This window comes from Pristis pectinata, chromosome 4, assembly GCF_009764475.1.
Source record: "Pristis pectinata isolate sPriPec2 chromosome 4, sPriPec2.1.pri, whole genome shotgun sequence".
Classification (NCBI taxonomy): domain Eukaryota; kingdom Metazoa; phylum Chordata; class Chondrichthyes; order Rhinopristiformes; family Pristidae; genus Pristis; species Pristis pectinata.
The window spans coordinates 52,493,623-52,505,633 of record NC_067408.1 but is presented as its reverse complement, the minus strand read 5'-3'; the positions used below and the strand labels follow the sequence as shown (position 1 = coordinate 52,505,633).

General features: G+C 41.5%; 1 protein-coding gene across 2 annotated transcripts in view; it reads left to right on the top strand.

The window, feature by feature from the left end:
• LOC127569055 (dedicator of cytokinesis protein 2-like) overlaps window positions 1-12,011 on the top strand; it is a 528,829-nt gene that overhangs the window by 137,455 nt on the left and 379,363 nt on the right. For both annotated transcript variants that reach the window (XM_052013336.1, XM_052013337.1), the window contains exons 20-21: window positions 1,964-2,053; window positions 8,401-8,501. In XM_052013336.1, coding sequence (XP_051869296.1) covers window positions 1,964-2,053; window positions 8,401-8,501 — 191 coding nt within the window. The remainder of the gene's footprint in view (window positions 1-1,963; window positions 2,054-8,400; window positions 8,502-12,011) is intronic.

Below are 12,011 nucleotides of genomic sequence, written 5' to 3'. Positions count from 1 at the left end.
AATAATTAATATTAAGCAATGTACGTACCTATTAGAAATCCATTGTGAAAATCAGAATGACCAGATAAATTGAACTGAACAACTCTGAATCTAAAGTATTCTGCAATGTCACTTAATAATTTTATGGATTTCCAAAAGCATCCTCCAAATTTGAGGTCAATGACTTCAGAATGAAGCGGAATCAGAAGAAGAAAACTGGGAACTCAGAGCTGGGAAGTTGCAGAGTCTTTCATTTTTGTAGTAATAAACACATAGTAATCAAGATCATTTCAGCTGAGTCCTCAGGCAAACTCATTAACACATCATCTTCTTTGCTGCAGACGTACCTGGGGGCCTCCCATCTGTTAGGTAATGCATTACTTCAATTGATTAGAAAGGAGATGACTAGAATTATAACAAATCTCTCGAACAAATGTACAACTGTTTATTATTTTAATCTAACCTGCAGAGATTTTGAAAACCAAATTGATTAGCTTTTATGTAACACTCCCTTTCTATGGAGCTTCAGTGTAGTTGAGCCCAGTATACACATCAGGGATAAACTACTCTTGAAATGGTGACAGCTCTGGGGGTTACACAGGAGGCCAATAGAGAGTTTCCGGTCAGAGAATTGGAAAATCAGAGGAGAGAATTAGGAGAATGTTACTGATGCAACAAATTGTTGCTGCAGGAATCCATGTCCTGAAGGGAAGGTGGAAGTTAATTAAATAGTAACAAACAATCTGCTGGAGGAGCTCAGTGTGCGGAGCAGCATCTGTGGGCGGAAAGGAATGTTTTGGGTCGAAATGTGGCAAAAAACCCTGAAACGATGAGATGAACTCTTGGCCTCACAATCTACCTTGTTGTGACCTTGCACCTTATTGTCTACTTGCACTGCACTTCCTCTGTAGTTGTGACACTTACTCTGTACTGTTATCGTTTTTACTTGTACTACCTCAATGCACTCTGTACTAACTCAATGTAACTGCACTGTGTAATGAATTGACCTGTACAATTGGTATGCAAGACAAGTTTTTCACTGTACCTCAGTACAAGTGACAGTAATAAACCAATACCAATACCAAATGTCGACAATTCCTTCTCCCTACAGATGCTGCTTGACCCACTGAGCTCCTCCAGCAGATTGTTTGTTGCTCCAGATCCCAGCAACTGCAGTTTCTTGTGTCTCCATTGATTAAATAAAATTAAATGTTTATTTGTAAAAGTCAATGAGGCAACAGCAAGTAAGACTGGCTAGCTCTTTCAAAGTTTTGGCACAAGTACTCTGGGCCAAATGGCCTTAACTTGGTATGATTACATGGTCAATAAGTTGTTGACAGCAGTATCTCTGCAACACCTAATAGAGTCTGTAAATCTGAGGGCTCACAGCCTTGGTGGCTTTCTGCCTGAACTAATTCTGAATACATTTTTTTAATGTGAGTTCATATTGTAGAAACTGTAGCTGGAATACCAAACCCTCAAATTAATGGCAGGAGTTACTGCCGTGTGATCTGTTCAGCTGAGTAGTTCATACTGCCTGTTGGCAAACAGTATATTTACAGGTTTCCCGAAACAGAACCATATGGGGGAGGGGAGTGTTGTGGCTGCGGAGATCTTTGAGGGCATCAGAAAATGGAACCTTATTATGGAAGCTGGGCACATGGGGAGACAACCATGGGAAGATGGGATCAGGAGCAGGCTGGTTAATCTCTCAATATTTTTCCACCAATAAGTGAGACCATGAATGATCTCTGACCTAACTCCATAATACTTCTGGTTATCAAAAACTTTCCAATGACAGATTTAAAATTTACGGTTGGTTTGGGTTCAGTTGCTGTTTGCGGAAGTTCCAAATTTCTCCCACCCTCCGGTTGTTCAGTCCTAACTAAATGTGTGAGGGCATATCTTTCAGAGGTCACTAGGGTAAAAACTATTTACTGTCAAAATAAATCAATGGCTTATCCTTTGTTTTGTATGATTAAAGTTCCTTCAGGACACTCTGGATGCACTCTTCAACATCATGATGGAGCATTCTCACACAGAGAAATATGACATCCTCGTATTTGATGCTTTGGTAAGGCACTTTTATTTTTAACTTTACTAGGACGGCTCTTGTCATTTCCTTATGTCGTTGGATTTTTCCTGTGGAGGGTAAAGAGAAATTGTGGAAGGTGTTTTAGGCTGATTAAGTCTGGATAGGTGTCTCCTTCCATTTCAGTACTCATCCTTATGCCAGCCCATTGGGTTTATTTTAAGCATTTGTGATATTCGGGCATCACTGGCAGGGCCAGTATTTAATGCCCGCCCTTAACCGTCTTTGCAGAAGTGGCAGTGAGACCGTGTGTTATTGTGCTCACTATATACACCAAACGTTGAAGAAGAAATGGTGATAAATTTCCACAGCGGATAGTTTTTTCTTCTCTGCATCCCCCCCCCCCCCCCCCCCCCAAAATCAGGCAGAAGATACAAAAGCCTGAAAGCAAATACCAGCAGGCTCAAGGACAATTTGTTACTTTCTGCTGTTATAAGACTATTGAATGGTCCCCTTGTATGATAAGGTGGACTCTTAACCTCATAATCTACCTCGCCATGATCTTGCACCTTATTGTCTGCCTGCACTGTACTTTCTCTGTAACTGTAACACTTTATTCTGCATTCTGTTATTGCTTTCCCCTTGTACTACCTCAATGGACTGATGTGATGAAATGATTTGTTTGGATGGCATGCAAAACAAAGTTTTTCACTGTACCTCAGTACATGTGACAATTTACTAATTTATGGGACTCAGATGGGAATTCTTAGGTGATCTGTACCTAGCTGTTGCCCATGTCATCCTAGGGGATGGAGGCTGCACATTCAGAAGATACTGCCCAAGGGTAGTTGGGTCTATATTGTGGGCATCACAAACGATAAATTGAAGTGTACCCAGACCAAGTCATTGTGAATATCCTTCTGGATGAGAATCCAGAACTCAGAACTAGAGCTCTAGACTTGGGAGGGGCAAGTTTTGGACCAATTTTTACCAATCATTTAAAGAATAATAGAACTGTGCTTAGCTCTTCCCAAATACTGCGATGGACCACAAATAGGAAAAGCTGTCAGTGTGGAGAGCAAAGTTGAGATATTCCCTCACAGACCTTAGCTTTATTTAATGCTTAAAAGTAAAAACATTGAAATTGAATGTTAGTTCAGTGTTTTTAAGATAAATTTGTTTGCGAGACAGGAAAATGTTTCTCTTGCTTACTAATCTTTGCAACAGAACAATGCTGAAATGTTCTCTTTGTGATGTCAAATTACCAAACCAAGGATGGCCTCAATTAACAGCTCCAGATATTAAGCCATAATAATGCATCAGAACGATTTTGTTTTAACCCTGTGACACAATGTACTATTCTCTGCATGCAAAGGAAGAATTATATTCTGATCACAAGACATCGTGGGCGCTTTAAGCAACAATTGGCTTCTGAAGCAGTTTAGTGAGCAAGTCAGATGAATTAAGTCATATTCTTAGGATAATGCACACATGGTAAGTAACACAAATGACTGCAAATAGTGACACACCCTCAAAGACTTTGCAATTAGTGACACAGCCTCAAAGACTTTGCAAATAGTGATTCACCCCAAAGACTTTGCAAATAGTGACACACCTTCAAAGACTTTGCAAATGGTGACACACTCCCAGACACTTGGCAAATAGTGACATTCCCTCAAAGACTTTGCAAATAATGACACACTCACTACGACTTTGCAATTAGTGACACACTCCCATTGACTTTCTCCATATAACAACAAACACGAGTGGCCCTCTGCAAATACTAGCACTCTTTTAGGGAATCCCCTGAAATGCTGATAGACCCCCAGGGGACACCTTGAAAGTAATGAGTTGTCCTTCAGCCCGTACCTGCCCAACCAGTCTTAGCTTCATGTGCTGTCTGTGGGCTCTGATTGAACCTGCAGAAGGCAGCCTGCGAGGTCTCAAGTGTCAGCCAGTGTCTCTGGGTGTGCTCAGTCTCCTCTGCAAGCACTGATACACTCTCAGGGAAACCTTGTAAATAGTAAATCTCTCCCAACAATCTGTTTTGGCACATATTTGTCTCTCTGGTCATAACTTCAAAAGGAGTAGAAGTTGTCTTTTTATATTCTTATCACAGCTTGTCACAAGGGATTTAAACATGGTTTCCCATTAGTTGCCCGTTTATGTGACCTAGCTTGCCACTAATGGAAGTAATCCTATTTTCAGTGGCTACTTGTAGAGTATATAATGCCTAGAAATGCTGACACGCTCCCAAGGACACCTGCAAAACAATAATGCACTTCCTGGGACTCCTGCCAGTGCTGATATATTTCCTAGGGTCTACCAGCACTGCTGGGGATTACCACTCTCAAAACTCAAGGGAAAACACAACTCTCGTTACACCGCAATAGAAATAACATACCAGCAAGTCAGCAGAAGGTAAGTGTGAGGAACGAGTGACTGCACCATGTGAAGTATTTGATTCCCAATGGACACAACCCAAGGAGTTTGCCAACCCTCAAGATCCCTGTACTATGTGTCATTGTGTCCCAGTAGATTCAAACAACAGTGGACATTGACAAGGGAATGAAAGAATCTTCCACAAATTGCTTCAAACAAGAGGTAGTTGGTTTATTATTGTCACATGTGTTGGTGCCCACTGAAGTTGGCTGCATAACATTGTTGGCTCTACAGATGCTAATCTGCATCCAGTTTGAGGTATGTAGTACTGTTTGTACTAGCCTGCATATTGGAAAGGCCGTTAGAATATACAGCACTTTTGTGCACCAGAAGTAAGCAGGACAGATAGATTTTGATGTCAGTTGGAGGATATTGTGGATGTGAGGTCAGGATTGGAACCTTTGTCATGCAGCTAAAAACTTATGTATTCAATTCCAAGGAATCCTGCTTCTATGCTTTGGAAAGGGACCAGTTATTAGTTGCAACATTGTTGCTGATTGATTTATACAGACTGTTGATTGGATTACGATCATAATTTGTGTTTCCCAGATGAACTCAAAAGTACTTTATTAGTTGCAAAGGGGACTCTGTCATTGGATGACGGGAGGGGGGGTTGGGGGGGGGGAACACCTCGTTAAGGAAAGTTCATCTGAAAGCTTCATAGGCAGTCTCCATGTTAGTACCCAGGTAATCCCTACTCTTGGCTGAGGTCTTAGAGAAGCTAGGAGAGGCTGGGGTAGTGAGTAAGACACAGACTGGGAGAGACTGGGGCAGTGACTCAGACATACCGACCAGGAAAGACTCAGACTCACTGACCGGGAGAGGCTGGGGCAGTGACTCAGACCCACAGAGAAGAGACTGGGGCAGTGACTCAGACCCACCAACTGGGAGAGACTGGGGCAGTGATTCAGTCCCACCGACCAGGAGAGACTGGGGCAGTGACTCAGACATAAATTGGGAGAGACTGGAGCTGTGGCTCAGGTACATGGACCAAGAGAGGCTGAGGCAGTGACTTAGACCCAGGGACCAGGAGACGCTGGAACTGTGACTCAGTCAAAGAGGTCCTGCCACCATTCAGCAGCACAGATGGTCTGGTTGGCATTGCCTGGATTGTTGGCTCCAGAGGTTGTCTGCTGATCAATGGCTGGGAGATTCTACTGATATACTGGGCTGTATGCGGAGCTCAGCAGCAAGGGACCTGCTATTTCAATGGTAGGCAGGTCAGAAGGTAGACAAGTAGTGCCCATATTCTTCCCTAATCACTGGTAAGAGAAGCTACTTGGTATCAACAGTTACTGGAAGGGCTGCCAGTTCCACACTGGATGATCCAGGACATAATATTATGTATGATACAACATTTACAATCATTCATTCATTTGAGTCAAAAACAACAATCACCTGACCTGCCAGACATCTCTTCCTACCCTGCATTTCACAACTCCTACCTTCCTTTGTTCCTCTCTAACTGCTCCCATTCACTCATTGACCAGATGACCTTGTTTACAGCTTACCTCCGTGGTCACCCTGGTTTTACCCTATCAGACATCCCCTTCCCGCCCCCCCCCCCCCACGCTTCTCTTGTCTCCTTCCAAGTTCTGAAGAAAGGACTCCAACCAGAAACATTAGCTTTGTTTCTCTTCCCACAGATGCTGCCTGACCTACTGAGTATTTCCAGCATTTTCTATTTTTATTTCAGATTTCCAGCATCTGCAATTTCTTTGACTTTCATTTGCTTTACGGTCTAGATACTAAAAGACGATGCCTGAAGGAAAGGGGAGAAATTATGTCAAATCCCTTTGTTGAATTAGGTTTTATGCTTCACTAAAATTTTAAAAATTCTGATATATGTGAGTGTTTGGCAGAAATCTTATCACTTTCAGAATAGTATAAAGGAGGTCTTATTTAAAAAGTGGAAGCTAAAGTGTATTGATGGAGCAGTATAGAAGGAGGCTTTCTCTGTTGGACCCTTAATGAATTGAAGAGAGAAATTGGTATAGGTCCAGGGAACCTTAACTTAATAAGGACTCCTTTGGGTGGTATCTGCTTCTTCCAGTGCAATTTACCTGAGGAGAATCAAATCATGAAAAAAGGTCAAGGACTTGATGCAAGTTAGATTTAAGTCTAAACTAATTTTCTAAGCCTTTAATGTCAGATAAAATTTTTTTAAAAATTCTGCTAGAAGCTGGTCTTGCCTACAAAACCCACCCTTGATCAGTCTAATAAGGAGGGCAAATTTCCACCCATTTTGTCCATTTGATGGATTCTTCACGTCAGGTTTGTTTCAGTAGACACCACAGCAGCAGTGGTTTAAATGTCCATCTCCCTTACCATTGCATTACTGGAGACCAGTTTGCAGGTGAGATTAATATTTTCTGGTGCAGCTCAGGCTAAACTGGTGGAACTAATTCTGAAGAAATTCTGAGCCTTTCTCTTCACAATTCCTCTGTGGATCAGTGCAGAAAGATATATAGACCTCGGTATATATTGCCTTGAGCTTGCCTGTATAACCTGACCATGGGGAATGCAAACCATTTTCTCGTGTAATGTGAAGACCTCATCTGGGATAGTGCTGTTGCTATGCAGAGCTTCTGCAATAACAGCAGTTCCTGTTTCTTTAACAACACAGTTGCAACAGTGATAAGGTGATTATAATGAAAGCTCTCTAGGATCCTTCCCTTCCAACTACCTCTATTGATGCAATGCAGCAATTCTTCTTAATTTGATGCCCATCACAGACCCATGATTGCTTCCTTCTGGAGCAAGGGGAACAGGCATGACAGTATAACGATTATGAGACTGGATTAATAAATTCACGGTGAGTCTTATTATGTCCTAAAAGCAATGAAATCTGGCATTCTTGTGAGGTTAGGCCTACGCAGGACTCCAGCCTCAACAACTGGGTTAACTCATAACTGGCCTAACTAGTTACACAGGGCAACTATGGACGCACAATAATGCCAATCAGGCTGTTACTCCCACAATCTACAAGTGACTGTCAATGAATAATTAAGAAAAAAATACAACCACGGAGTGTTCTCCAACTTCCTCCCTGTCCTGACTTCGACATTGATTGGTGCTTCAACACAGGATAAGAATTTTGGAATTGTGTACCCCCAGACTACAATAGGAGTGTCATTAGTGCAAGAACGGCAGCACTTTAAGGAGCAACATGAGCTGCATCTTCCCAGATGGTGTGAGAAGGCATTTAAAGATGTGCTCACTGTTCTTGTCCACCTGTGTGAGATCACGAACCCTTTGTCAGCGCTCCATTCATGTTCTTGACTGCACTCCTAGCATTGGCCTTGACAGCTCCCATTGTGTCTTTTAAGGGTTTTGACCATCTGCAATGAAAGGACCTTTCTCCTTCTCGTTCCCCATCTCCACTTCATCTATCAAGACAGAACATAGAATAATCGAGCACAGTAACAGGCCCTTTGGTCCATGATGTCTGTGCCAACCATAATGCCAATGTAAACTAATCCCATCTGGTTGCACATGATCCATATCCCCCATTGCCGGTCTGTTTGTGTGCCTGTCTAAATGCCTCTTAAATGCCACTATCATACCTGCTTCCGCCATTTCCCTGGTAGCATGTTCCAGGCACCTACCACTCTCTGTGTATAAAAAACTTACCTTGCACATCTCCTTTAAACTTTCCCCTCTCACCTTAAAGCTATGTCCTCTAGTGTTTGACATTTCCAATCTGGGGAAAAAGATCCCGACCATCTACCCTATCTATGCCCCTCATAATTTTATATACTTCTGATTGGGCCTGGGTTTATCATGACTGATTTCAGTGCCTTTCTCTAACTTAGCACCAGTAAAGCACACTGGTTAAATAAAACAAAGCAGGCTCTGTAAGAGAAGCTAGATTAAAAAAAACTCTTGTCCACACTGACCCTGTCATCTATGCTGGTGATTATAATATTATTCTGTATGTTTTACAGATATACATAATAGGGCTGATTGCGGACCGGAAATTCCAACATTTCAATGCTGTCCTTGAAGCCTACATCAAGCAACATTTCAGTGCTACCTTGGCTTATAAGTAAGTTCTGTTGCTGAAGTTAGCAGTGATGTGCCCTTGCCTTTAATTGGATCATCCTACACTGTTGCATGATCAAAGTCTGACAACTCAGAGCCTACAGATCAACTAGATGCTTACATATGGTGCCATATATTTATCTCTCATTAGAAGACCACTGCTGATAAATGTGAATGTTATGGAGTATATATTTACGACCACTGTGAGAGGTCATGTGCCTCAGATCTTCATCTGAGGTAGATTTAGAAACAAATTTCTATGTGGGAAATCCAAAGAAAGACAATAAAAATATGATGGTCACTAATCAAGGCAGTGATAGGTTCAAGAGGGGCATCTTTACCTGAGAGAACTGGACAGCAGAATTTGCTTCTGTATGGATTAATTGCAACAAATTGTACTGATTCATTTAGGGAAATACTTAAAGTAGAGAAGGTTAGGGGGAATAGAACATGGGGAGAGAATTCAGAAATCAGAGGAACAAAAGAACTTGGGAGTCCTAGTCCAGGAGTCCCTTAAGGTTAACTTGCAGGTGGAGTTGGTAGTAAAGAAGGCAAATACAATGTTTGCATTCATTTTGAGAGGACTAGAATATAAATGGAAGGATGTACTGCTGAGGCTATAAAAGGCAATGGTCAAAGTGCATTTGGAATATTGTGAGCAATTTTGGGCCCCGTATCTAAGGAAAGGTGTGCTGGCCCTGGAGAGGGTCCAGAGGATGTTTGTAAAAATGATCCTGGGAACGAAAGGGTTAATGTATGAGGAGTGTTTGGTGGCTCTGGGCCTGTACTCAATGGAGTCCAGAAGGATGGGGGGGGGGGGGGGGGGAATCTCATTGAAACCTACTGAATATTGAAAGGACTGGATAGAGTGGATGTGGAGAGGATGTTTCCATTGGTAGGAGAGTCCAGGATCCAAGGGCACAGCCTCAGAATAAAGTGACGTCCCTTTAGAACTGAGATGGGAAGGAATTTCTTCCGCCAAAGGGTGGAGAATCTGTGGAATTCGTTGCCACGGAGGGCTGTGGAGGCCAAGTTATTGGGTGTATTTAAGGCAGAGATTGATAGGTTCTTGATTGGTGAGGGGTTAAGGGTTATGGGGAGAAGGTGGGAGAATGGGGTTGAGAAAAAGGAATTAGCCATAATTGAATGGCGGAGCAGATTAACTGGGCTGAATGGCCTAATTCTGCTCCTACGTTTTATGGTCTTAATGGACAGGGTTACAATTGGGAGGAATACAGTTGATGCAGAGCTTAAACATGATCATTGACTATTTGAACCAATTAACCAATTTCTGTGTTGTTAATTCCATGTTAATCTATGTGATTGAAGTTTCTTATCCCGAGAAATTATCTCCTCTGACCAACAAATTTCCATCCCCTTCCTCCTCTCTTCCCTTGAAGGCCACAGGTAATTTTACGGTCTTTATCATTCTGAGGGAACCTCTCTTGTGTCTTGCCCAAGAGGTCAATCTTCATGTACGTCTCCCAGTGCTAACCAACTGGAACTGTGAAGAAACCTCTTCTTTCAGATGGTAGTGAATCTCTGAAATTCTCTGTGCCTGAGGGTGGTAGAGGCCAGATCATTAGATTTATTTAAGGTGGAGATAGATAAATATTTGAAAGATTGAGGTACTTAGGGTGATGGGGAACTGGCACAGAAGAGGAGTTGAGGCCAGCATAGATCAGCCATGATTATATTGAATGGTTGGGCAGGCTTGAGGGGCCTGGTGACCTACTCCTGCTCCAGTTTTCTTGTGCTATTGGATCCATAGACAGGAAAAAGCTATTTCCAAAAAGAACTAGGAATGACTGCCATGCAAAAAGTCACATTCTAGCAGGGAGAAAGAGAGAAAATTGGAAACATTGAGTATAAAATAAAGAAAGTGAACTTTTTAGATTATAAAAATATCACCATCATAATGACGGCTGGGTAGATTTCCAAATGCTTAGACCAGGAACACAAAAGGGACTGTGTCTATAATTGTTTTGTGAAGGCAGGGGGCTTGGGTGGATTGATGACAACCAAAATCACAGGGGCTTCTTTGTCCTAAACTTGCATCCATCCACTTGTGGTCCACTGCATTGTGAATTACTGCCATTAGCATGAATACATTGTTGAAGTAAGATGAGACCAGTGTGAGAAATCCAGAATCTCCTGAGTGTGACATCTGATGGGGAATTGATACTAATTAAAGAAGTGAGAATGAATGGCAGTGAAGCAGATAATAATGAAAGGAGGAGGGAAGGGGAAATGGATGGCATTAAAAGGGAAAAAGGAATTGGAACCATGGATTGGGAAGTATTGCTTTGGGATATGGAAAATTGGGATTGGCAGCACTAACTGATAGAAGAATGTCTAGGGTGAGTAGTTGTGAGGACTGGAGGCAGGAAATCGGAATAAAAGGCTGAATAACATTGAGCAGAAGGAATAGACCCAGGAAATAGTTGTGCAGCTCACAGAACCTACTCTACCATTCAATAAGATCGTGGCTGATTTTATAACTCAAGTCTGCTTTCCTGCCTCATCCCCATATTCTTTGATGCCCTTGGTTTTCAGAAATGTACTGCTTGCAGTTTTGGAAATATGCAGTGACTGAACATTCACCTATCTGAGGGGCAGAGATGAAAGCAATTCCTCCTCACCTCAATCCTAAATGGGCAACCCCTTTTCCAGCCAGAGAAATCTTTCTTTCGGCATCAATCTTAAATCAGAGATTTAAAAATAAAGAAGGTATATCTGTGAAATGTTCTTTGCATACTTAGGACGAAAGAAATAATGTACAAGTGAAAGATATTGTGCATGATACCACTTAAATTGGAATTATCTTCAGACATTTCCTTAATTGTCAGTTTTTGAGGCTTTTTTTCACAAGTTGTGGATTTATTTTTGATAATTTTCCAGGTTACAACATATATCATCCTTCTGCATAAATCAGTAAAACATTTCAATATAAACTGCACAGTTCAAAGATTCTAACACTGATTCTGCCTCCTGCACAAGTTGATTATAGATATTTCCTTCATCTGGAACTTTGTGTCTTGTGTCTTTAGGATCAAGTATTGAGTTAATTATCAATTCAACTAAGGAAAACAGATTATGCAGGAATATTGAGTTTGCCCTCTAATAACCTGTTATGAATTCAATGCCATAGGTAGATTCTGGAGTTCAGTGAAATAATTTATTCCTATAAATAATCCGTGTGGCAAATTTTAAATGGTCGTGGATTCTCCAGCGTATAATAATGGGAGTCAGGAGTGTAATAGTGAAATTCTAATGTGATTGGATTTGGTGGCTTCATTCAAACATTTCAAAAGCTTCTACCTGTCTGAAAGTAGGCTAAGTAGAGGGTAGATGAGGCAATGTTCAGTTCAATCAAAACCGATTTTATTACGCAGTAGAACAAATGAACAAAGCAATAGTAATAATCAGTCACCGAGTTCAGTCAGTACAAAATAATCAGATAATGAAACAAAATAAAGAATATTCCACGCTACCCCACAATCTACAGAGTATT